At 37.3% G+C, this 27,480-nt stretch overlaps 3 protein-coding genes across 6 annotated transcripts in view; all 3 read left to right on the top strand.

Annotated features, from left to right (window-relative positions):
- The first annotated feature begins 1,544 nt into the window (after positions 1 to 1,544).
- LOC107043621 (estradiol 17-beta-dehydrogenase 2) lies at positions 1,545 to 6,554 on the top strand. Its single transcript, XM_015265186.2, has 5 exons — positions 1,545 to 1,834; positions 2,458 to 2,742; positions 3,522 to 4,059; positions 4,433 to 4,558; positions 6,433 to 6,554. The coding sequence occupies exons 1-5, from the start codon at positions 1,720 to 1,722 to the stop codon at positions 6,455 to 6,457; spliced, it is 1,089 nt and encodes a 362-aa protein (XP_015120672.1). The 5' UTR covers positions 1,545 to 1,719; the 3' UTR covers positions 6,458 to 6,554.
- On the top strand, positions 6,468 to 8,402 carry LOC107043622 (NPC intracellular cholesterol transporter 2). The gene is made up of 3 exons (XM_015265187.2): positions 6,468 to 6,572; positions 7,676 to 7,846; positions 8,063 to 8,402. The coding sequence occupies exons 1-3, from the start codon at positions 6,557 to 6,559 to the stop codon at positions 8,326 to 8,328; spliced, it is 453 nt and encodes a 150-aa protein (XP_015120673.1). The 5' UTR covers positions 6,468 to 6,556; the 3' UTR covers positions 8,329 to 8,402.
- Positions 8,403 to 16,131: 7,729 nt separating this feature from the next.
- The window catches only part of LOC107043645 (sodium/potassium-transporting ATPase subunit alpha), a 46,686-nt gene continuing 35,337 nt past the window's right edge, over positions 16,132 to 27,480 (top strand). For 3 of the 4 annotated variants that reach the window (XM_015265216.1, XM_015265215.1, XM_015265214.1), the window contains exon 1: positions 16,132 to 16,421. In XM_015265216.1, the coding sequence (XP_015120702.1) occupies positions 16,392 to 16,421 (30 nt within the window). In that variant the 5' untranslated portion in view covers positions 16,132 to 16,391. The remainder of the gene's footprint in view (positions 16,422 to 27,480) is intronic. The other variant, XM_015265219.1, reaches the window with a different exon arrangement.

The following is a 27,480-nucleotide window of genomic DNA, read 5'->3' as shown; positions in this document are numbered from 1 at the left end:
AAGGGGATGGAAAAATCTGAAAGATGTTTCAAAAAATTTGTTCATTCTACAGAAACCGGATGCAGCGAGTTGAAAATGACCTGGACAAGACAAATAATTTTAACAAATGTTTGAAAACACGAGGTGAGCGCGCCGCCATCTTGTACTGCTCTAAAGTGCTTCCAAGATGGCGGCGCCCTCACCTCGCATTTTCAAACATTTCTTAAAATCATTTATCCTCTTCAGATCACTTTCATCTCGTTTCATCCAATTCCCAGCGAATGAACAAATTTTTCAAGCCATTCTGCAGATTTTTTCAACCCTATATCGAATTCGATACGTCCAGGAGACCTCGTTGAATCTTTTCCGCACGTCAGAAATACATTCTAACCGAAACACGTGCTGCTGACACTGCCCATAATCTATCTTTAGCCTCAGCCGCAGGAAAAAAAGAAAAAAAATCACGTGTGAATTTGAATACCTGGAGAACCCGTGGAAATGGCGCTTGCCTCTACAACCGTTAGAGGATATAACGACAACGGATAGACGAAGAGAACCCGTGGAATCAGCTGAGAAATCTCGGCTTTTCATTTGAAATTCAAATATGAAAATCAACTCGGGTGTTTTGCATATTTCGGATGTATTTGGGAGGGGCTGGGGACCTTGAGGAGTCGTGGGAATTATCTCCGCGATAATTCATTCAATTTTATTTTATTTCTTTGAAAAAAATTATCACCGAATCGAATGACTTTTTTCGTTTTTTATTGACATCGATATTTTCCGTTCCGAGATAATATCGATAACGGCATGCTTTCATTTGATTTATACAAGAATTTTCACAAATAATCTGACATGATTGATTGAAGAAGAAATATAATTCAATTGAACAAAATAATATGAAACGATAAATATTCAACAGAAGAAAGTGATAATTTATTATCAAAAAATCAGTTGTGTAATTTCTTTTCCATTTTTATTTCATGAAAAAAAATTAATTTTCAATTTCATTTTTTCATGTGAATTGTGCACTAATGTTAAAAATAAAAAATTAAATCTCCTGAAAAGTTGGAAAAAACAAAAAATTTACTAATTTATTAATAAATTATGAATAAATATTATTATTTATCAATTTACTTAATTCATTTTATTTAGTTGTTCACTAATCTTAAAAAGTAAAAAATAAAATCTGAAAAGATGGAAAAAACGAAAAATCGTTGAAATCCACAAAAAAATCTCCTCTCCCAAAATCTTGATAAAATCCCGGAGATAAATTTTCCGAACCCCCGGACCCGTTTTCATTTTCAAAAGACCGAGGGTCAGGAATCGATCCATTTGTCACTGAGTCTACAAACTTATGTTTAATCTAATGCTCCCGATGCATCGCTGCGCTCCAAGTCCTCACCCTCAACTCGAAAATTATCTCTGAGGGCCTGAATACCCGTGAAAACAGGTCGGGAGGGAAAAATATGAGAAAAAATAAGAGGGGATGGGAAACAGGAATGACGGAGGTGGGGACTTCGGACCGAGAGTTCGGATGAAGCATTCGATGTCTCGACAGCCGGAGAACGAAGATCGCTGGAGAATTCAGTGGTCCACGTTTTTATATCTTTAATCATTGTCTTTTCTCTGGAAATATCCCTTTTTTATATTTCACGGAATTCGCTTTCTCGTGGTTTACAATATTTTTTAGAAAGTATTTCTGTGAATTAATTTTTATTTGTGTTTAAAATTCAAATTGGGATGAAGAACTTGCTGAGGAGGAATTGTTTATCTGTTGGTTTTTTCTCTTCCGTCATGTGCCTGTGGAAAAGCGGCAGTATATCTTCACCGGCGACTGCTTTACTGCTGACTTCCGGTGAGTTTCAACAGTGTTTGAGCTCCAGTTTTTCATTAATATCTCAAAATCTGTGGAGAATACTAAAATTCACCTCAGAATCTTTTTTATGAAGAATTTCACGGCCTACAAAAAATGTTCATACAAAAATTTTCGTATCTCCCATAGATTTTGAGATATTCACGAAAAACCAAAACAAGAATTACGTAAAAAAAAACAAAAAAAAATTTTTTGAGCTTTAGTTTTTCATGAATATTTCAAAATCCATGGGGGATGCAAAAATTTTTGTCAAAATCATTTTTGTAGAGAATTTCAAGAGCTGCAAAAAATCCTTATACTAAAATTTTTCCATCTCCCATAGATTTTGAGTTATTCATGAAAAACCAAAACAATTGCATCAAAAAGTAAAAAAAAAATTTTTAAGCGTTAGTTTTTCATGAATATCTCAAAATTTATGGGGAACGCAAAAATTTTTGTTGAAATATTTTTTATGGAGAATTTCAAGAGCTAGAAAAACGTTCCCATAAAAATTTTTCTATCTCCCACAGATTTTGAGATATTCACGAAAAATCGAAGCAAAGTGGCTTCTAAAAGAAAAGAAAATCATTGAAGGGGAAAGTATCAGACAATTTCATTTTCCACAGGAGTCGCATGTTTTTATTTAACGAAAAGATCCCTCCGGAAAATAACACATAGAGATACGATCGTATTAACTGGCTGTGACTCAGGCCTCGGTTACAATCTCGCCCTTCACTGCCATAAAAATCTCTCGGCTAGAGTGATTGCCGGGGTCCATGGAAGGAACAGTTTGGGGGCTCAGGAACTCGTAAAGACGGGCATCACTATCCAGGAGATTGATATCACTGACGCTGAGAGTGTGGAGCACTTTGTGGAAAAGGTCCGGGAGTACCTGGAACGAGACAATTTATGTGAGTGGTTTTATCTTCATTTTTCTTTCAGGAAGAGTCAATTTTTTATGGTTTTATAAATGTTGGATTTTCTGGGTAACGACTGGAGGTGGGAAAAAATTCCATATGACATTTTTTGTGGGGAATTTTGTGAGCTTCAGATAAGGTCGTATGAAGTTTTCACGTAGATGCGCTAGTTTCTGAGATTATTCATGAAAAAATGTGAGGATGGAAGAATGTGGAGAATATCTTGAAAAATTTATTCCTTTTTTGGGAATAAAATGTAGCAAGTTGAGGGTGATTGGAAAAGGATAAATAATTTTAAGAAATGTTCAAAAATTCGAGGTGGTAACAGGTGTGGGCCCCGCCATCTTGCTTGGACACCCCCTTCCTCTGCCTCAAGGGGTTTCAAAGATGGTGCCGCCCTCACCTCGTGTTTTTAAACATTTCTTAAAATTATTAATCCTCTTCACATCATCCTCCACTCGCTGCATCCGATTTCTGCAGAAGGAACAATTTTTTTAGCCATCTTTCAGATTTTTGCATCCCTTTTTGACTGAGAATTCAAGACTCAAAGTTTTTTCCGCACTTCATTAGTCTTTTCTACTTTCAAGCCCCCTTAAACATGATTTTATCTCAATTACGAGTGATTTTACAAGAAAACAGCATAAGACATTTTTTGTTGGAAATTTTCTCCTCAACAAAAAAGTTTCTATAAACATTTCTCCTAGACCCACTCGTTTTCAAGCTAGACCCTAATTTCCAAATCACGTTTCGTCATCCGATGAATTTTCTTTCAGGTCTGAGAGCATTAGTAAATAACGCTGGGGCAATGGTGTTCGGTGAGTTTGAGTGGCAGACAGACTCTCAAATCCGTCACCAGGTAGAGGTGAATCTCCTGGGCACAATGAGACTTACAAAGTCGATGCTTCCACTCCTCCGCCAACACAAGAGTCGATTAACAATCGTCACGAGTCACTGTGCGCAGGAACCATTACCCGGTGTTGCTGCGTACGGAGCGACCAAGGCAGCTCTGGCTGCCTGGGCGACTGCCCTCAGGATCGAGTTGAAGAAGTTCGAAGTTGACGTCGTGACTTTCATCCCTGGCTCTTTCGTCATGGAGAGCAATATTCTCCTGCGACAGGCTGATCATTTCGAGAAGATGGACAAAGCGATGAAGGAAGAGGCGAAATCAGTTTATGGGGAATATTTCAATGAATATAGAAATTACTTGAGGCCGTTGTCGCAGCAGAATGCCCTAAAGAGAATCAATAATGAGAGGCTTTTTGAGATATTTGAGGATGTGATTATGGAGGAGCCGGCGAGAAGCACTTACAAGTGAGGAGAAGACGTTTTTAAGAGTTTGCGACATCAATTCTCAGCCAAAAGACGATGGAAAAATCTGAAAGATGGCTGAAAAAATTTGTTCATTTTACAGAAACCGGATGGAGTGAGTTGGGGATGATCTGAAGAGGATAAATAATTGTAAAAGCTATTTGAAAACACGAGGTGAGGGCGCCGCCATCTTGTCTTGCCCTGAAGTGCTTCAAAGATGGCGGCGCCCTCACTTCGTTTTCAAAAATTTCATCAAATTATTTATCCTCTTCAGATCATCTTCATCTCGTTTCATCCGATTTCCAAAACAAAGACTAAAATTTTCGTCGTTTTCCTTCAGATGCTTGTAACAATAATAATGTTTTTCTATTTTCAGATGTGAACCTTGGAGATACACTTACTACCACGCCCTTTTAAAATTCGTTCCCAGAAGACTGCACGACATTATCGTCGAGAAATTCGTGAGAATGCCCACTTGGAAGCCACCGAAATGCAAGAAAACGTAAAGATAAAAATACTATTCCCATGCAATTGTAATCTATTCTCCGTATCATAGGCCCAAATATCACTCACATCTACTATCTAAGTATTACAACCCACCTGAAGTCCGAATAAATCTTCCGATGATAACAATCATCAGGAAATTGATAGGGGAGCATGGGGCAAAATGAAACACGGGGCAAAATGAAACAGTGGGAAAATCTCGTCATCTAAAGGAGATAGGACATTTTTGAAGAGGACCTTTTTTGTAGCTTGTAAAATTCTCTACAAAAAAGGTTTCCATGAAAATCCTCCTATCTCCCTTAGATCACAAGATTTTCTTGCTGTTTCATTTTGCCCCGTGTTTCATTTTGCCCCACCGTCCCCTACATGTTTGAAAATATCCGCAGAATATCAGGGGACCAATTTCCTCAACATTTCAAAGATTTTAAGCATTCAAAAAATAAACAAACTTGTATAATCTAATAATTGATATTTAATAATAAAATTTATTATATCGCATCGATACAAGTATAATCTCGATGAAGACAATCTTCAGTTATCTATGTGGAATGCACAAGGAAGGGTGGGGCAAAATGGAACACGAGAAAAAGTGGAAAAGCAGCGAATTTCGCTGTTTCAGGGTCGAACAGAATTGAGGATCAAATGGGAGACAGGCGGAGGAGACAAGAGGGTCAAACGGGAAAAACGCGCGAAGTGATCACTCTCCTCGTCTCTCCCATTAGACCCTTGAGAATATTTTACCCTCCACCTGTCTCTCCCGTTTAACCCTCAAGATCATTTGACGGTTCATTATTTTTTAGAGCAATAAAAGGGAGCGGACCAGAAGAATTAAACTTTCTCAGGGGTCAAATGGAAGAGACAGGCGGAGGAGTCGAGGGGTCAAACGAGAGAGACGAGCGAAGTGATCACTCCCCTCGTCCCTCCCGTTTAACCCTTAAGAAAATTTTACCCTCCTGTCTCTCCCGTTTGACCCTCAAGATCATTTGACGTATCATTAAACGGGACGAATCATTTGACGGGTTAAACTTCGCTCGTCTCTCCCGTTTAACCCTTAAGAAAATTTTACTCTCCTCCTGTCTCTCCCGTTTGATAGTGATACGTCAAGATCATTTGACGTATCATTATTTTTTAGAGCAATAAAGGAAGGCAGACCAGAAAAATTAACCTTTCTCAAGGGTCAAACGGGAGAGACGAGCCAAGTGAACACTCCCCAGACAAGTGGAGAGGGCAAAAGGGCCAGAAGGAAGAGACGATCATGCCACTGTCTCTCCCACTACACCTTCTCTTCCGTTTAACCCTCAAGAATATTTGACCCTCCACGTGTCTCTCCCGTTTGACCCTCAAGATCATTTGACGGTTCATTATTTTTTAGAGCAATAAAAGGGAGCGGACCAGAAGAATTAAACTTTCTCAAGGGTCAAATGGAAGAGACAGGCGGAGGAGTCGAGGGGTCAAACGAGAGAGACGAGCGAAGTGATCACTCTCCTCGCTCTCCCATTAGACCCTTAAGAATGCCCATTAGGCCTTTAAGGGCACCCGTTAGACCCTTAAGAGCGTTTGACCCTTCTGATTACTGCGCTCGTCTCTCCCGTTTAACCCTTAAGAATATTTAACCCTTCACCTATCTCTCCCATTTGACCTTCAAGACTGTTCGAACCTAAACAACATTGACCCAGAAAAAAAAAGTTATCTGAATTTTTCTCTACATTCCTTTCCCGCTGCCTTTTTTTTCTTGCGACAACTGAAGACGTCTGAAGTACATACATGTGAATAAAACAATTCTTGGATTCCAACTCGTGAAAAATTCCCCACAATCATCATGATGAGATTAAACCCCAATCTCTCGATAATTTCGATCACTTGATACTGCAGAACGCAGGTGTTGATGATTTCGTAATTTATCGAGAGCCCGGTGAACGATTAGATACATCTGCGATCAAAAGTATATAAGGGAATTTAGTTGGGGCCAGCTCAGTTACGCTGATAAACCCGAGAAATGCTGGGACTCAAAGGTATGTACAATAATTTCTACGTTTTTTTAATAGGAAAGCGGATGCGCTTCGCGCGCGCAGTCATTGGCCAGCGGTTTATGCGTATTATTTGTGATCGCCAGACATTCATTTATTCATTGAGACAGGAGTTAACATTCGCTCTCAATGCGTTTAGATTTGTGAAATAATTTAAAGCTGTTTCGACAAACAGGAAGAAAGATTTCTTGTTCACAAGTTTATTTTTAAGGATATCCAAGTGCTATTTTTTTCACCTGTAAAATACTTTTCGAATTTTGTAATCGAACATCGGAGGTTCCATTTGAGCCCCACTTGGTCCTAAATTTCCGGACATTTTACAATGATTTTATTTAAACTTCGCAGGTCTAAATTTCAATCTCGATATTGAACCATTAAAATTTTTTTTTTAAATCAGAAAAAAATACAAAGTCTACTTTTGGAGGAAGAGTGATGAAATAATTTGAAACATGCAATTTTTTAAAATTACGAGCATTTTCTATAAATAATTTATAAACAATCAAATTTATTCGTATTCAGAATTTTACCAGAAGTCGATTTAATGCCTGAAAAAATTAGGTTTCCGAAAGTTTAAACAATTTCAATTATTTATTTATAAACAACGAATGTTTAAGCAAATAATAATCCTGTGCAAAATGTAATTTTAAAGACGCTGAATATTCATGATTTTTTTCAAATTTTTTTCACGCAATTAATTGACAAATTTGATGATTGAAAATAGTTGAATTAATAGTGGGAGCTGTACTAAACTGCACAAGATACTTGGATATCCCTAAGAATAGAAAAGTACTCATTGTTATCATTCTTATTATTAATTTATTTATTTACATTTCGATGATTTTTTTTCATTTTAACAATTAAAAATATATATTATAATAATTCTTCATTTAACGGAAAAAATTAATCAACTAATTGAAAAAATAATTTGTTTGACTTAATAATTGTTTTTTTTCAATAATTAAAATAAAAACAGGTCTTGGACGATTAATTTTTCCAGCTGCGATGAACTTGAAATGTGTTTCGCCTATTTTTTAATGGAGGACTATTGATTTTTCTGATGTGAGGGGACAATGTGGTTTTGTGTGCAGTGTTAGTTATCGTGGGGTTCTGCGTGGCTGCCTCCCTGCAGGATACACCATTCACCAAGTGCAAGAGTGGAGGGCCAGCACCGGAAGGGCTGAGGGTCAAAGGGTGCGATAAGACACCCTGTAAATTCGCCAAGGGGACGAATGTCGAGGCTGAGTGGGATTTTAATGTCGGTGAGTGGGGTTTTTCCTGGGGATGGGAGAATCTGCAATGAGAATGATTATAAACAATCAATTGAAAAAGGGAATATTGAGTCCGACAGGAAAAAGGGCATAATGAAAGGATTGCGCTAGTGTTCCAAAAAATAGTTGAAGCGTAAAGTTCATTCAATTAAGTTCAACTCTCCATCATCAATCATCAATTGAATTGAATTCAATTTTCCCCTCCAGTCGCTGACACCGATGATCTGAAGCCCATAGTCAAAGCGAGAGCCCTGGGTATAACCGTCAACTACCCCCTACCTGAACAAGACGCCTGCAAGTCACTCACCAACGGCGAATGTCCGCTGGAAAAGGGGGAATTGATCTCGTACGGGCTGAAGATGCCGATCCTCAAGGCGTACCCCAACGTCGACCTCCACCTGACGTTCTCTCTGGTAGATCAAAAAGAAAACGTCCACGTCTGCTTCGAATTGGACGCTCGAGTCGTTAATTAACACTTGTGAATAATAATTTTGATTAAATAATTAAAAATGTAATCGGTCATGAGCTTTATTATAATAAATGTCGAGTGAGGAGAAGAGATTTTCCATTATTTATTCGTTTGTTTACTCATTTATTTATATCTCTATATAATAAAAAAATAAGGGCAAAATTTAAGACAATTCAGGCGACGCCTAAAGGTGGGGGGGCGGTCAGGGGGTGCCCAAGGTCGGGGGGGTTAGAAGGGAGGAGGGTGTCCCAGGGTCAAACGCGGTGGGGGGGAATGAAATGTAGGCTCTCCTTGACTTCCTAATCTCTAACAGTTGGAGTGGGGGGGAGCGAGCGAAGCGAGCGGACGAGCGAAGCCCCCCGGGGTTGGCGAGCGAACCGAGCAGGGCGCGAAGCCCCCTAGTAAATAAATATTAATATTAATAATATTTATTAATATTTCATTAATAAATATCATTGTTTTCATTGTCGAGTGAGGAGAAGAGATTTTCCATTATTTATTTGTTTATTTACTCATTTATTTATATAAATAAATATTAATATCAATAATATTTATTAATATTTCATTAATAAATGTCAATTTTTTTAAAAATTATTTTTTTATTTTATTTATTCATTTGTTTGAGCTTTTAATTTATGAAAAAAATTTGTAAGTACTATATTCCGCAAGATTTTTCTTCAGATATCGGATTCAGTAGATGAGAATTGCTATAGGGATAAATAAAAATAGTACTTTGAGAAATTCTTCCTAAAAAAAATGAAAGAGTTCTTTGCTGGGGGTGGACTTCCCTCGGAGATAAATTTATCTAGCTCAAGAAAGTGTTGAGGAGTGGTGGATACGGACGGGATAGGGGTGAGTTACCACTTGGAGAGGAAATTCTCGCCCTCATTACCCATCGGACAATTTATGAGAGATCCAGGCTCATCCAGAAGCCATTTCCCGTGGTCATTGAATGGAAGAGTACCCTCACATCGATCCTATCATCATTCCCTCGTTCATGGCGTTCTGGATTTATGGAGAGTGATGAAATGGGGGATATTATCCGCCATTGAGGGCAATTGGATCTTTTGTATTTGTATTTGTTCATGGAGAATTCTTTTTTTTATTTATTGCTTTATACAGACCCAACAGCTCAAGGCCAATTATAGGGACAAAACTATAATTAAGATACATAATTAATTACAGCATAACTGTGGTCGTGATGGGGATAACAAAATCAGATTTAACTAAACGTATATGGTAATGAAATTCAGTGAGGAAGGTGATGATACATAATAATCATTCAAGGACGAAGAGACTTGAGGTGGCGGATAGCTAATGTAAGCACTTCTGGCACCGACGTCGGTGGCCGAGTGGATTAGACGCAAGTCTAGTGTGCGAAAGGTTGTGAGTTCGATTCCCCGTGGAACCGAATTTTTCAACGGAAGGCTCCGCCGAGCGGGAGGTTGCTAACAGAGGAACTGCCTGTACCGGCATAGGTTTTCTGTGGTTTCCCCATGCTACTTCTATGTTCTATAGGAATGCGAATGCGGTACAGTGTAGAATTCACAGCCGCATGCATAGGGTTGGATAGAGTGGCGAATGGGACCCGAAAAGGGACTCCGAGGCCTNGGACTCCGAGGCCTAAAAAAAAAAAAAAAAAAAGCACTTCTGGCATTGGAGTAGACACTATATCCAATTCTTGGGATTTTTTTAAGATATTGACGTGGAATTCTGGTTCAGCGGGATCGATAAATGCCAGTGGAATGCAACACAACTGATGACTTTCGATTGGATCGACGTCACTGGTCAATTGTGTCACGAGTAAAAATTCGGTTCAGATGAGTCAAATTTTAAAGTTGTGTCGGTGTAGTCCTCGATTACTATGTTCACATGGTAATTTTTAATTTTATATTCTCTCCCTGTACTATCCGACGCACCTGTTCATAATTTGGCATCCAACGAATGCCCATTTTATTTATAAATAGAATAACGCAGGGAGCGGGGAAAATTGTGGCGTCAGCTTGCATAATACCGTAGCCATTGGTGGGAGTTCTTGCAAAGTTTCCTCGTTAGTACATTATACAGTGAATCCACTCGGGAGCTTTTGTCAAGGGCTAAATACGTTCAGGCAATTTTACACTCTTCAACTCATTTTAACCCCAATTCCTCCACAATGTTACTGGTGAAAATCTTCATTAGTTCCTCATGTTGAGATAATTAAAACGCCGAAAGTTTTTAATTAATTAAGTAGTGAACAGGCTGCGTCGATTCTTCTCCAGTTTTTTGCGAATATCTTGAAAGCCATTCGAGATATCGAAATTATCATCTGAACCTTTTTTGTAGCTCTTGAAATTTCCCATGAAAAAGTTCCCACAAAAATCTCTCTATCTCTCATAGGTTCCGAGATATTTACCAAAAACGAGAGTTCATTTTTTTTCTCAAATAGAATTCGTTAATTTAAAGTTTCTTCATGTAGAAATTATGGATTAAATTCATGTGAAGTGAAAATGTCTCGAGTCTTTCATGGAGAATCTCAGGTTCTACGCAATAGACCCAGAAAAATCGTCATTGATTCGTTGGAGCCAGTAATAACTCAATCGAATAATAAACTTGAAAATAATAAGTTGAATCGACGGTTGGTTTTATTCTGTTCCTTGTTCCTTCTCCAGTAAAAGCGCTGTATATAGGAAATGTGAGGACGGGGCGTCCCGATCGATTCACAGGGATGTGGGTCAGGCATACGCCCTCCCCCGTCCGCCTCACTCTACCCCTGGGAATCTGCGATTCCCCAATTTCCACATATCCCCTAACATGATCCCTTGTGTTACCAGCAAACCGTCATTCATGACTGAGATTTCGTTAAAGCAACCCATCTCCCTTGGAAATTCTCCTCATCAACGAATATGAAATGTTCATGCCCAGAATTGGACGAAAAAAACACCTCGAATTCCTCAATTCGAGGTGTCGATGAAATTTTATTTTTCATTATCCACCGCCTGAAATTTGCATAATTATAAAAATTGCATTTTCGAGGATTTTTTTACTTCAAAAATCGAAGAATTCCCCTCGAATGGAATTCATGAAGTTTAGGTGAATGCAACGCAACGGAAATTCATCGATTTGATGAATGTCAACTGTCATCCGTTGGGATGTCAAAATACCACTGATAATTCTATTTATAAACGTCACGCCAATTGTGACGGCGATTTCCAAAATTAACCGAAATTTCGTCCACACAGATATCGAAGAGTCGTGGTATGGACCGTCAAAAGCATATACCCCTCCCTCTGGTTTGCCGTCGGGGGTAAAAATATAACTGGGATTGGGAAAATCAGAGGGAGAGGTTGCGGACTTATGCCTAGCTAACTCGAGAGAAAATTCGGAGAGCGGGATGGAATCGGTCGCTCGGTCTCAGGAAAGGGGTCGCCAACACAACGAGACAACAAGAAATCCAATCAGAAAGAAAACCGAATTAAAATTCCCTTAATCATCTAGAAAATCGGGAAATGTAAAAATAAAGAAACTCCAGTTGAATGGAAAAATACCTCGCATTTAATTTACCCACGTGACTCAAATACAATCTCAAAATCTCTAATTTTCATTTAACAAAATTTATTTATCGAGAGTGAGAGTAGTCGAGTATTTTTTTTTCATTATTTATATTGTTTATAAACGTTTATTTTTTCACCAACTAGTTGGGGAATTCACCAAATAATTTTCTCCGTGCAAGTGCAGCTTGAAAAGATGCTTTCCGACAGGGTTATCATCGGCATTACCAAAGTCAAGGTTCGACAACTAATGCTGATCCAATAGATAATCATCAGTTGTTGCATTCTACTGGCCTTGATGGACCCCACTCAACCAGAATCAGTTGCCGCAAATAGTGATCTACCCTTCCCTCGGTCCGTCCACACGAGAGATCGATGATAACCGCGAAAAATAATACAATAGTATACAACGTAAACAATAGTATTGAATTCCACCGGTAGCTCGAGACGCCGTTTCTTTGTTTAGTCACGACCCTGGAATTTCGCGATGAACCGCACCCGTTCGTAAAATCCCCATTGCATGAGGCATACGTACAGATCGGCATACCCACACGGAGCAATTATATCTCGACGCTGAGTGACGCCGTAGTTAATACCACCGTCATAAAATAGTCTCCGCTAATGCGACTAGTAATTACGCTAACGAACAATTCATTAAAAATTTTAATAATGAACTTGACACTTGCATTTTTGTGAACAAATTTCGGTTGAGTCGGACAGGTAGACTAGAAAATCAAGCGAATAATTTTTTATATTTCTACTGGGGGGCTACGCCCCCTGCTCGCTTCGCTCGCCAACCCTCATATGACCCTCATGACCCTTATGGTTTCAGATTGAACACCGCTTCTAAATGGACCGACTGACCACTCGCGTTCTAATGCGTAATTCTTTTTTTGATTTTTACTAGAATTCCAATAGAAAAAAAAAATCACAAAAAAAACATCTAGCACATTCGCTAGAAAAGATTTTCTATTGAATTTTTCAGCTCAGTTTAGGCTCATCACAAAGGGAGAGAATTGTTCTTTGCAATGAAGAAAAAATTACGAAATTTTATCAACATTTCAACCCGTCATTAACATTTTAAAAAAAGTCAAAAGTGTCCATTTTACCCCAACCTCCCCTAATGAACGTCTTTATGATTTTAACAAATTTCTAATTTTTTTGTGCAAAATTGGACTATCCCGTTTTACCCGCCCCATCCCATTTTGCCCTACCCTCCCCTACAATTTTTCACTGGAATTCCAATAGAAAAAAAAATCGCAAAAAAAAAAATTTGCAAATTCGCTTTTCTAGCGAATTTACTACATTTTCTATTGAATTTTTCAGCTCAGTTTAGGTTCATCACAAAGGGAAAGAATTGTTCTTTGCAACGAAGAAAAAATTACGAAATTTTATCAACATTTCAACCCGTCATTAACATTTTAAAAAAAGTCAAAAGTGTCCATTTTACCCCAACCTCCCCTAATGAACGTCTTTATGATTTTAACAAATTTCTAATTTTTTTGTGCAAAATTGGACTATCCCGTTTTACCCGCCCCATCCCATTTTGCCCTACCCTCCCCTACAATTTTTCACTGGAATTCCAAGAGAAAAAAAAATCGCAAAAAAAAAAATTTGCAAATTCGCTTTTCTAGCGAATTTACTACATTTTCTATTGAATTTTTCAGCTCAGTTTAGGTTCATCACAAAGGGAGAGAATTGTTCTTTGCAACGAAGAAAAAATTATGAAATTTTATCAACATTTCAACCCGTCATTAACATTTTAAAAAAAGTCAAAAGTGTCCATTTTACCCCAACCTCCCCTAATGAACGTCTTTATGATTTTAACAAATTTCTAATTTTTTTGTGCAAAATTGGACTATCCCGTTTTACCCGCCCCATCCCATTTTGCCCTACCCTCCCCTACAATTTTTCACTGGAATTCCAATAGAAAAAAAAATCGCAAAAAAAAAAATTTGCAAATTCGCTTTTCTAGCGAATTTACTACATTTTCTATTGAATTTTTCAGCTCAGTTTAGGTTCATCACAAAGGGAGAGAATTGTTCTTTGCAACGAAGAAAAAATTATGAAATTTTATCAACATTTCAACCCGTCATTAACATTTTAAAAAAAGTCAAAAGTGTCCATTTTACCCCAACCTCCCCTAATGAACGTCTTTATGATTTTAACAAATTTCTAATTTTTTTGTGCAAAATTGGACTATCCCGTTTTACCCGCCCCATCCCATTTTGCCCTACCCTCCCCTACAATTTTTCACTGGAATTCCAATAGAAAAAAAAATCGCAAAAAAAAAAATTTGCAAATTCGCTTTTCTAGCGAATTTACTACATTTTCTATTGAATTTTTCAGCTCAGTTTAGGTTCATCACAAAGGGAGAGAATTGTTCTTTGCAACGAAGAAAAAATTATGAAATTTTATCAACATTTCAACCCGTCATTAACATTTTAAAAAAAGTCAAAAGTGTCCATTTTACCCCAACCTCCCCTAATGAACGTCTTTATGATTTTAACAAATTTCTAATTTTTTTGTGCAAAATTGGACTATCCCGTTTTACCCGCCCCATCCCATTTTGCCCTACCCTCCCCTACAATTTTTCACTGGAATTCCAATAGAAAAAAAAATCGCAAAAAAAAAAATTTGCAAATTCGCTTTTCTAGCGAATTTACTACATTTTCTATTGAATTTTTCAGCTCAGTTTAGGTTCATCACAAAGGGAGAGAATTGTTCTTTGCAACGAAGAAAAAATTATGAAATTTTATCAACATTTCAACCCGTCATTAACATTTTAAAAAAAGTCAAAAGTGTCCATTTTACCCCAACCTCCCCTAATGAACGTCTTTATGATTTTAACAAATTTCTAATTTTTTTGTGCAAAATTGGACTATCCCGTTTTACCCGCCCCATCCCATTTTGCCCTACCCTCCCCTACAATTTTTCACTGGAATTCCAATAGAAAAAAAAATCGCAAAAAAAAAAATTTGCAAATTCGCTTTTCTAGCGAATTTACTACATTTTCTATTGAATTTTTCAGCTCAGTTTAGGTTCATCACAAAGGGAGAGAATTGTTCTTTGCAACGAAGAAAAAATTATGAAATTTTATCAACATTTCAACCCGTCATTAACATTTTAAAAAAAGTCAAAAGTGTCCATTTTACCCCAACCTCCCCTAATGAACGTCTTTATGATTTTAACAAATTTCTAATTTTTTTGTGCAAAATTGGACTATCCCGTTTTACCCGCCCCATCCCATTTTGCCCTACCCTCCCCTACAATTTTTCACTGGAATTCCAATAGAAAAAAAAATCGCAAAAAAAAAAATTTGCAAATTCGCTTTTCTAGCGAATTTACTACATTTTCTATTGAATTTTTCAGCTCAGTTTAGGTTCATCACAAAGGGAGAGAATTGTTCTTTGCAACGAAGAAAAAATTATGAAATTTTATCAACATTTCAACCCGTCATTAACATTTTAAAAAAAGTCAAAAGTGTCCATTTTACCCCAACCTCCCCTAATGAACGTCTTTATGATTTTAACAAATTTCTAATTTTTTTGTGCAAAATTGGACTATCCCGTTTTACCCGCCCCATCCCATTTTGCCCTACCCTCCCCTACAATTTTTCACTGGAATTCCAAGAGAAAAAAAAATCGCAAAAAAAAAAATTTGCAAATTCGCTTTTCTAGCGAATTTACTACATTTTCTATTGAATTTTTCAGCTCAGTTTAGGTTCATCACAAAGGGAGAGAATTGTTCTTTGCAATGAAGAAAAAATTATGAAATTTTATCAACATTTCAACCCGTCATTAACATTTTAAAAAAAGTCAAAAGTGTCCATTTTACCCCAACCTCCCCTAATGAACGTCTTTATGATTTTAACAAATTTCTAATTTTTTTGTGCAAAATTGGACTATCTCGTTTTACCCACCCTACCCCATTTTGCCCAACCCTCCCCTACAATTTTTCACTGGAATTCCAATAGAAAAAAAAATCGCAAAAAAAAAAATTTTCAAATTCGCTTTTCTAGCGAATTTGCTAGATTTTCAATTGAACTTTTTCATATGTGATCACAAAACACCTTCCACGAGATAAGCCCCAGGAAAAACAAAAAAACTACAAAAAAAGAAAGAACTACCGTTACCCCTTCCCCGCCGCCGCGGAGGGGGGAGGGTGCCGACCAGGCCGAGGCCCCCCACCCCCCAAACCCGACTGAGACAGAGAGTCACCTCGTAAGCGCTCGCTGTTACGTACCTCTCGAGTGACGTCACCCCTCATTCCCTCGCCCGTGAGTGTCAGGGGCTAGCGTGCGTCGTGAGTGTCTCCATTTCCTCAAGTTAAAATCCGTTAAAAAAAATAAAAAAATTGAAACTCAAAGCAGTGAGACCCCCGTGAACCCCGAGTGGTGAATCTCATCGGATTCGAGGATCTGGTGATTGGTTTTTTAGAATTTCAATCTGTGGAATTGTTTTTTTTTCGTGGAAGTGAGAGGTGACACGGGCGTGCACACAGGTAGTCACGGCCGGCGGCCATTATTGTTGTCAATATGGCGGGCAAGGGAGGTCTCGCCACTGATGTGAGTATCCGATGACTTTTCCTTTAATCATTGAATCATTGCTGATGGACTCGGGCCCTTGATGAGGTCGGGTTGGGCCCTGGGGCTGAACGGGAATTTTTTTTTTCGTGCAGAAGTGCCTGCGCAGGGCCTTGGGGAGGGTTTTGGTGTCGGTTTTTCCGGGATTTATTGGGGGCGAGGGAGAAATGAGGGCTGAGGGCTTGATGACATCGCCCTTGGGCTCGGGGATGTGAGGGCCTGAGGTTTTTTGGAGCGTTTGGCGTACGGAAACGTCGGGAAATGCGCGGAATCAGCAGCAGTCCGGGGATTAATTGATGAGTAAGAGGACGTTAACCACGCCCTGTGGGTGCTCGAGGTTTGTTGTTATTTCTGGGCTTTCGGTGAGGTTTTTTGAGAGGGGATTAGGTAGTTGAAGGGTCTGCGGAATTAGAATCGGGGAGGGGGATTTGGAATTGAGTTTTGGGTGAAAGTGCGCCGGATTTTCGGGGTTTGTGGGGATTTCCGGAGATTTCCGGAGGTGCTGACGATGGGATTTTTATGAGTTTGCGGTCGTGTTGAAGGTTTTGGGATTGTCTTGAGAATGAAAAAAAATTGGGAGATTTCACTCAGCGGATGCCGAGTTATAGAGCATTGAAGATTGTTTTTTTTGTGGGTTTTTTGTTCGTGGAAAATTGGGTTTCAAGAAAGTTTTTTGGAAATATCTCAGAAGCTAAGGGAAATGGAAAATTTTTTGTAATTACTTTTTTTGTAGAGAATTTTGTCAGCTACAAAAAAGGTCGAAATGGAAATTTTGATAACTCTGCTAGATTTTGAGATATTTCGCAAAAACTGATCATTTTTTAACTTCTGGGGAATTCTCCCAATTTAGAAATTTGGGTATAATTGGTAATAACTTCGAAGTCAATGATGTGATTTTGATGAGTTTAGATTCATTTTGAAGGTTTTGAAATTATCTTGAGAATGAAAATAAAATTGTAAAATTTCACTCAGCGGATATTGAGTTATGCCGGATTGAAGATGAGTTATTTTTGTTTTACGCGTTTCTGCGTAATTGGGTTTAACGACAGTTTTTCGAAAATATCTCGAAATCTAAAAGAAATACCGAAATTTGTGTCTACACATTTTTGCAACTGATAAAATTCTCTACAAAAAAGGTCTTACCAAAAATTTCGATATCTCACTGAATTCCGAGATATTCTCCAAGAACTAATTTTTCTTCAACTTTAGAAAGACCGAATTCGTGTAGTCCTATGAAATAGCCCTCATATGCCCCATTTTCGATCAGAATAACCTCAATTTTTGAATGCAAAATATGAAAACGTGGGTCACATTCCCAAATCTAATCAGCAGATAGCAAAAATCCCATTATAATTAACAATAAAATTAATTTAATCGTTGATAAAACCGCAATGTTGTCTTTATCATTGTTTGATAATCTGTCAAACAATTAAAGAGTATTCACTGAAGATTAATTCCGGATAGACTCACGTGCTTCAGAGATAAAAATGAAGAATTAATTTTTCTCGAAAAATTATGTCGACTTCATTCTCATTGTCATTTCATAAAGAGCCAACAGCCGAAGGCCATTTAATAATAAAATATAACACTGATATTATCAATATAATCAGTAAAAGAAAACTCATGGCGAAAAGTATTTCTTATATCGTACGTATGACTTGTTTGATCAATCCCGTGCTCCCCCGAATGGTCGTCAAGACATGCCCTTGAAAAAATCGATGTTCCGTTTTTATTATTCGTATTTTCGAAATAAAATCCGTGACGTGGGGGAGAGCATTCCGAATTTAACGCCGATGACGAAAGAATCGAGTGCTCCGTCTCGACAGATCGATGAGTTGTCAGTGGGAGATGTTTGATAACTCTAGATGACGTATTACAGTGATAAATTAAATTTGTAGCTTGTGAGGAGTTGGGGGAATTCTTTCTATTTCTTTGAACGAGCTGTTGCTTATGAGTTCTGATCTATGATTTATGATTCATGATCTATGATTCATGATTTATGATCGATTATTTATGATTTATGATTCATGATTTATGATAGATTATTTAAAATTTATGATTTATCATTAATGATCTATGATTCATGATTTATGATCGATTATTTATGATTTATGATTCATGATTTATGATAGATTATTTAAAATTTATGATTTATCATTAATGATCTATGATTCATGATTTATGATCGATTATTTATGATTTATGATTCACGATTTATGATAGATTATTTAATATTTATGATTCATCATTCATAATCTATGATTTGATCTATTATTTATGATTTATGATCGATTATTCATGATTTCTGATTCATGATCTATGATTATTGATTTATGATTTGGAGAAAATTAGTTCGACTCATCAATATCAGTTTACATTTTGGAGTCTAGTAAAATACCTTCAAAATGAAAAAAAATATATATATTTTCACTCTCTCGGTCTTGATTTATAGAGGATTAAATATAGCTCATTTTATCTGCCACTTGGATTGTTTTTTCCGTCATAAAATTAATCCATGTTTCAAGTATCTTTTGAGATATCCCTGAAGTTTATAATTCTATTTCAAGGGAATTCATAACTGCTTTGTTGAAAGTTTTATCACCTGACACCTTGACTCAATTAATGTTAAATCAATGTTCAATTAGTCCTGAAGTTTAATTCTCTCGGATATTCTTGGTTTAAGAACGCAACTGTTATCAATTCAAGAACATTCAGTTCATTCTGTAGAATATTGTTTATGGCAAGTGGGAGCCAATCGTTGGAACTCAAAATACACATTTTTTAAGTAATTAATTGGGCTGGGATATTGCAGTAGACTGAATATTAATAATACATTTGGTGTTGAGATAAAAGAAAACAATATATTATAGATGCGTATCTATAATATGGATCATTTGCAAGTGCTCTGGGCGAACTTGAACTATTCGCCACATTCCGGTGCAGGTTTCAGATTATCTTTCGTCATGTTTAGTCTGGCCTGATTCCTGGTAGGACTCCATGATTTACGTCTCATCAATACGATATTTGTACGAATTGCGTCTCATTTTTTTCAAATTTTCGTAGCAATTCAATTTCAGAGATTTTTCGTCTGATATTAACTGAACGGTTTCTAATTCTGATGACGATGCACATTAGAACCATGAGTTTTGTAAAATCAGTAAATTTGTTCTGAAAACTAGAAACTTTTTTCCTCCTGAAAAATCGATTGTTTGCAAATGATTCATGAGAAATGTTCGGAATAACCGAAAATTGAAATTTTCCAACTGCTTGCAGAAGAACTAGAGCTTTCAGTGACTTTAGATTTCCAAAATATCTCCTAACGCTTAAAAATGGAGAATCGAATACGGAGTGATACAATTCTGATCGATTAACATTGATTTGTGTCAGAGGTTCCCGAGAGTTTATCGATCTGCCCTGTATCCTTCTCCCCCACTTCGATCATGGTCTCGACGTTATGACATCGTCATCGCAAATAGAAACCCATAAAGTAAAAATAAAAAATAACAATTAAAAAACAATAAAAGAGCGCCTGCTCCACTCTGTCCCTTCAAATTTAATGAAATGAAATCATCTCAAGGGATCGGGACCGTCAGGGGATTCACGATGATCAAGTCCTCAATTCCTCAAAATTTTGTTCTAAAATAAAAAAAAGCATGAGTAATGTCTCGAACGAATGGAGAGAGTAAGGCGGTTTTCATGAGTACAATCGTCTTGCGCCGAATTTTCATGAAGCCCGCCTAACAACCAAAAGAATTGAATATCATTCTATGAAACATGAACAAATGAATCATAATTTTCCAAATCATTTAGGTCAGAGGAAAATAGAATAATTCAACTTTCTTAATATTGCGTTTACTAAGGTTTTCTTCGAACAAAGTTGATTAGAATTAATAGCCAGAACGAAACCGTGGAGTGCGCTGCGCGCACTGTGACGAATTTGTATTTAAATTTCCCGGGTGAGAACTAACCAAGTTCATGCCTATGCGATTAACCAATGAGGAATCAGTCTTACGAATTTCGAGATATTTCGACTCTAACGATGTTCATTTATGTGTATGACCTTTCATAAATAGGATTATGAGATTATATCACATTTTTGACGTTAAGGATAGGAGAATCTGAATGCAATATAGTGAAAATGATGATCGATTTTTCACTTTGAACAAATAATATTAATATCCAAACACAAAATTTTTTATATTAATAAAAAGAAGCTGTGACTCAATATTCCAAATGAAGTTTTAATTTTTAATTTGGTTGAAAACACGAGATGACAATATTCTAAGCACGGAATTATATTGATGAGATGAACAACAGATTAATTGAATTACCGTGTGAACTAATTAAAAATTTATAACAGTGTGGGCACGCACTTTTACCAGAGTATCAACAAAGATTGAATTCCAGAAATTCACACTCTAAAATGTGTGCTAAGAGGAATTAAATTGTAATTATAATTAAAATGTTATTCAATGAGCATGGGAATTAGAACATGAGCAAATTATTTATTGTAATATGAAAATTCAACAGCTGATAAATTGGGGCATATGATTCTCATCGGTCGTATTGCTTTTTGCAATCAGAATGATTATAACCAATTAATTGAAAAATTAAAAACTTTTTTTTCTCAGAAAAACCCAACGAATACCGGTACACCCATCCGGTTGCTCCACCACCCCGTCAGGTGGCGCCAGTGGCCCTTAAAAAAATTTAATAGATTCTGACGTCTGAAAATTTTCGTAACCGGTTCGCTGGTACTCTCGTCTCACCTTCGACGCTAATTTGAACGATACAGTTGTCGCTTATTATCACTAAATTAGCCATTATGTCGTTATTTTAACGAGTCAATGTGTGTCAGGGGGCCGGCTAAATCACATATACGTATTCGACACTGGAATTTTTTCCTACAATAAACAGGTCGATCTGATGATTCCCATTGTATTCCCCCTTTTTCCGTTTATGACAATTTATAATTTCAACGGTTGTATGGGTTTCATTCATGTTGTCAACTTTTTTTTTTTCCCGGATGTAATGACGATCTTCCTCTTGAAGAAGGTCCAGGGATGAATAGACGAGGGAGATCATGCCAGATAAGTGGAGGAGAGCATAAAGAAAAACCGCTTTGAACTGACTGTCGAAAGTCACACCAATTTGTACCTAGTACGTGGGCGCAGGATGTAACTTTTTTAATAATTCGTTGTGGTGAATTTTTGATGCTTTGAGTTGCTCATCTTCAGATTAATTGCGGTCCATTTTGACCGGTTGTCCCCCATTTTTTACTTAGAAACTATGCGAATGATGATTGAAGGAATTCATTTTTATTTCTAGTTCATTTTCATTTTTTAATCGTAAGAATGACACATCGGGACGATTATGAAAATGAATCTTTCGGAATCATCAATATCTTGTGATTAGATGATACCATTTGAATGAATCAAAATTCATTTAAAAGTATGAAAAAATACATTCAAAATGAAAAAAAAATTGTTCGATTCCACTCTACCGATCTCGAGATATTGACGATTGAAAACTATGCTGTACTGGGGGGCTACGCCCCCCCCCCCGGTCGCTTTGTTCGCCAGTCTTGAAGGGACCTGACCCCTCCGAAATATTGTACATGGAAATACATAATCTTGAATAAACTTCCAAGTTACCAATTTCGCTCCGCCAATCTCAAGATATTGATAATTAAAAATTGTCATGTACTAGGGACTTGGCCCCCCTCGTACATAGCACAAAAAAGGAGGAAAGTCTTAATAGTTTATATCTCTCATGTATTATTCATATATAATATGCTACGGAGGTTGAGCCCCTCGCTCGCTTCATTCATCAGCCCCGGAGGGGCTTGGCCCCCTTGTATATTACACATGAGTGGTATATAATATAAATTTTCCTTTTTTTTTGTCTTTATACTAGAGAGGGCAAGCCCCTCCGGGGATGGCGAACGAAGTCAGCAGGGGGCCCGGCCCCCCTAGGATACCATACATAAATAATATATAATAAATATAAACTTGTCGGTCTCAAGATATTGATGGTTGAAAACTATGATATACTAGGGGGCCACGCCTCGGCTCGCTTCGTTCGCCACTCTGGGAGGGGGCTGCCCCCCCCCCCAGTATATTATCCATGAAAATACATACTTGACAAAAATTCCACGTTCCCAATTTCATCAATTCACATCTGCCCTCGCCTATCCCGCCGAAATGACCCTCGAGGCGTCCCTCATTCCCTCAATACCCTCCAAAAAATCGATGAAACAAGTCTCATTGATGATTTATGGCGCTTGTTTACCCACAATAACTACCCCAGTCTATTCAAATGAGAGTAATGAATACTTCCATCAATTCTTCTCCCTTACAAATGCCATTAGAATAATTATCCCGATAATGGTCATCATTTCCATTTGACTCTCGTCTTTATTTCTTGGAAATAAAGGGTGTATTGAGTGGTTTTTCCGTCTGCACGAACAATTTCCAAGGGGTAGTTAATGAGCCCTCACCCGAGGGACTCGAGTAAAGCGAGATGGACGGTAATTGAAATCGGTGAAGCTTGGAAACTACAACCGGAAACTTCCCTCCGGGATGCTGAGGAAATTAATCTGTCACTTTTCCTCCATGTAATACAATTTTCCAGTATTTACTAACGGACATGACAATTCACGTATTTTTTGGTGTTTACGGGAAAAGTTAGGGCGGAGGGTCAAAAATAAAGGCTTAGGGTCACGAGGGTCACAAGTGTGGAAAGAGGTGACAACCCTCTGAGGACCCCCTGGAGATCTCTCACAGATTAGGGTCACGAGGGTCACAACAATCAAAAAGTCTGAGACCAAAAAATTGTTCTGCTTTGAATTTGAAAAAACTCAATCGATTCAAATCATTTGATCAAATCCCGTTGGATTAGAAATTGAAAATCCTGGTGGATCGAAAGGGCACAGGGGTTAAACCCAAGTGCATAGAGTTATTGAGGAGGGGGTAGAGTGCTCCAGCTGGCAAGGAGTGGGGAAATGAGAGGGGATAAAGCCCCGCAGTGCGGCGCGATCGATAGGATTCCTCAGTCAACTCCATCCCTCTCGCTTTATGTCTCAACCCGCTCCCCCTCCGCCCTCCTCCCACCCGTCGTTTGGGTATCTTCAGAGTTTGGCGTTGGTCACAGACGAACTTCACCAATTTCATTCCATTCCTAGAACCCCTCGTTTCGTAATTATACACTCGGAAATATTGCGACTGAATTTTTTAATGATGCCTCCCTCATTTCGTGAAGTATAATCGTTTCATTGGATTGGGGGAGATAGTTTTATTTAAAAAAAAATTTCAGTCATGGAAATGTCCACATGTACATGATTTTTTTAATGATGAAAAAAAAATCATGATTTGATGTAAAAAAGACTTTTTAACATCAGTCATATCGTCTGATGAAATGATGCGATTTGAAGAAATCAATATTCATTTTGAAGCAGGAAAATATATCTTTAAATTGACAAAAAATGGATTTATTCGACTCTGCCGATCTCGAGATATTGATAATTTTCACTTTTCATGTAGTGGCGGGGGGCTGAGCCCTCCTTTCGCTAAAATACACTTTATTAAGTCGTTAATATTTTTTCTAGAATTTATGTGATGTGACTCATCTGTTTTGGTTTTTGTACTAGGGGGGCCACGCCCCTCTCGCCCATTCAGCAACATTGGAGTATACAGTAGATATAAACGATAGATATAAATTGTAGACTAGGGTGGCCAAGCTCCCCTAGTATACAGCACAAAAAAAAACGAAAAGTCAACATCTATTATGTATTATTCATGTCTAATATACTAGGGGGGCTGAACCCCTCGCTTTCTTCGTTCATCAACCCCTGAGGAGCTCGGCCCCCCTTGTATATTATACGTGAATACTACCTGGTAAATATAAACCCTTCGTCTTTTTTGGTTTTTATACTAGGGGGCCACGCCTCCTCCATTCCGTTCACGAACATCGGAGGGGATTTGCCCACCCCCCCAGTATACTATGCATGAATACAAGTATAGTATATAATAGATATGAACTCCACCTTTTTCCGTCTTTTATACTAAAGGGGCCAAGCCCTTCTGGGGTTGTCCTCGGTCATCAGAGGGGGCTCGGCCCCCCCAGTATACTATACACGAATATTATACAATAGATATAAACTTTCCATCTTTTTTAGTTTTTTAGACAAAGGGGCCAAGTTTCTCCGCGATTGGCGAACGAAATGAGCGGCAGAGGGGCTAGGCCCCCCCAGTATACTATACACGAATAGTATACAATAGATATAAACTTTCCATCTTTTTTAGTTTTTTAGACAAAGGGGCCAAGTTCCTCCGCGATTGGCGAACGAAATGAACGGGAGGGGGGCTAGGCCCCCCTAGTATACTATCCATAAATAAAATATAATAAATATAACCTTGTCATTACTCCACAAGAGATTATGTGCCATTTACAAAATTAGAGTCTCGAGGTTCGCTGGGCCAGTGGAATTTCACTCTATCCGAATTAATCGATTCATAATTGTAAATAATATTGGGAAATGGGGAAGGGGAAAAACTAAATTTTCATGGAATGTATTCTCGCCCTCTCTCCCATTGACCCCACAAAAAGGGAAAACAACAGCATTTCCGCGTGACTCACTAGTCACAGTCCACCTATAATAATTAGTTTATTACACCCATTTTAAGAGCGTGTATAATTTCAATGTATGTTAGTAACGCGCATTCTCGTCCGTAGGATAAAATTCCGTACGGCTACCCCGAAAGTACAGACTAGCCTCGGTGTGGCTCAACGTTAGATTGACCGTAATGTGTCTCTTCCTCCGACGCAGATACAGTCACGGTCACCACGCGTACGCGTTCTTCAAACGCTCAACCATAAATTTATGTTAATAAACATTAGAATTTCCATGGCATTAGGAAAAATTATATAATTCTGTTGAATCATTCGAATCATGTGATTAATCGTGAAATTGAAAGTAGATTCAATTCATAATGTTTTTCAGTTGTTTTTTTTCACGTAATTTAATTGACGAATTTGATGATTGAATCAATAGTGTTCTCTAAACGATTTATTTGAATAATTTCTTTTCAATAAAAAAAATTAAAGAAAATATCGATATCCGAACGGAACTTGCTTCCGCGATAAAACAACTCGAACAACAGCCGAGAAATGAATAATAAGGCGAGAAATTGGAGACTTTGATCGGCAAGGGTAAGATAGCCGGCAGTAGTATCCAGTTTCCAGTGTTATGTATCGACACGTCTGACACACGGGCAAGTGGAATTGGTCCGGCATAATCTGGCATTATCCACTCAACTCATGTAGACGTCACCGTCAGGATGAAAAAATAAACACTCGAGTCGGAAATAAATATCGATCTCCATTGATGCACGCGATTGCCGGTGAGGAAATAGAAAAAAAAAACAATGAGACGATTTTTTTCGCCGTCTCGGCAGACAGCTAGACGCCTCTGCGTTTCCAGTTCAATCTGGCGTACCTAGAAGCGAATGAAACGTCTAAACCGGATGAATCTGGTAAAATACGAGTTGAGGGTGTGATTCACGGCTACTCGTCTCTTCACTGCTCTCAACACTTTTCTGCCGATCGAGTATTTCTTTATTGAGGATGACAACTCTATTTCGTGTTTTATTTACGATTTTTATCACTTAATTCCATCAACTTTTTATGGTTGAGGGGGCGACGGTAATTCTTTTATTGCATTAAAGGAAGAGGTTTTAGATTTTTTAGTTTTGTGGTCGAATTATTTTATATCGATATGCAAATATCATGTAAGACAGTGTATATTATCATTGTATTGTGGTAGGTTATATTTTATAAATGGAATTGATAGGAAAATATACAATATTAATAATTCAGTTGATATATCAAATTATATCATCATAAAAAATATATAATAATAAGGAAACATTATATAATTTATGAATACAAATCACATAAGACACGATATATTATCATAATATTGTGTGCTAGGTTATATTATATGAATTGAATTAATATAAGAAACTCTATATTATAAAAATCCAAATCTGCTTTTGGTGATGAAAATTTGGTACTCGAAATTAAGACTTTGGGTCATGAGGGTCAGATTAAGGGCCTAACTAAGGGTAACAAGGGATTAAGGATCCTAATAAGGGTCACGATGAGTATAATGAGGGTCAGAATGAGGGTCACAAGGGTCAGAATAAGGTAATGAGGGTCATATGGAGTTTGCTGAGCCGAGCGAGCAGGGGGCGTAGCCCCCTAGTATACAATATTAATATTAATATCGTATAATATATAGTGCAACATATATTATACCATTGTAAAATTATATAACAATGATGAAATATTATACGATATATAAATATATCGATATACAAATCGCATAAGACGATATATTATCATTATATTATGCTAGGTTATATTATATATGTAGATGGAATTGATATCGTCTAATATATAATGCAATATATCGAATTATATCATTACAAAAATTATATAATAATTATAAAATATAATATGATATAATGCAATATTGAAATTCTTCACCGACAGTTTTATCATAATAAAAAATATATAACAATAAAGAAACATTATATAATTTATGAATATATCGATATTGATATACAAATCACATAAGACACGATATATTACCATTATATTATGCTAGGTTATATTATATAGATGGAATTGATATCGTATAATATATAACACAATATATTGAATTATATCATTACAAAAATTATATAATAATTATAAAATATAATATGATATAATGCAATATTGAAATTCTTCACCGACAGTTTTTCAAAACAAATACAAAAATTGTGGAAAAATTTAAAAATAACTGAGTAATTCACCGAGTAATTCTCACGCTCTCATTCCTCATGATTGATTTGAAACATCGTGATTCTCATCGCATGTCGATTTAACGAGCAAATAAAAATTGGCGCCACTCTCGAAATGCCTCAAGTCACTCTGTTTTCATACGGATCCTCTGCATTGTGAGTTATCCATCGTGTCTGGGAGGGGGGGGGGGGGG

The sequence above is a fragment of the Diachasma alloeum genome, unplaced genomic scaffold (genome assembly GCF_001412515.2).
Source record: "Diachasma alloeum isolate Michigan unplaced genomic scaffold, Dall2.0 Dall_scaffold_00608, whole genome shotgun sequence".
Lineage (NCBI taxonomy): Eukaryota > Metazoa > Arthropoda > Insecta > Hymenoptera > Braconidae > Diachasma > Diachasma alloeum.
This window is presented reverse-complemented; position numbering and strand designations above follow the sequence as displayed.

What these genes read in the sequence shown, in the direction of transcription:
- LOC107043621 (XM_015265186.2), top strand. Translation starts at nt 1,720, where the DNA reads ATGAAGAACTTGCTGAGGAGGAATTGTTTATCTGTTGGTTTTTTCTCT. An exon ending in TGCTTTACTGCTGACTTCCG is followed by an intron (nt 1,835 to 2,457) that starts GTGAGTTTCAAC and finishes CATTTTCCACAG; the next exon opens with GAGTCGCATGTTTTTATTTA. An exon ending in CCACCGAAATGCAAGAAAAC is followed by an intron (nt 4,559 to 6,432) that starts GTAAAGATAAAA and finishes TTGATACTGCAG; the next exon opens with AACGCAGGTGTTGATGATTT.
- LOC107043622 (XM_015265187.2), top strand. An exon ending in TGAGTGGGATTTTAATGTCG is followed by an intron (nt 7,847 to 8,062) that starts GTGAGTGGGGTT and finishes TTTCCCCTCCAG; the next exon opens with TCGCTGACACCGATGATCTG.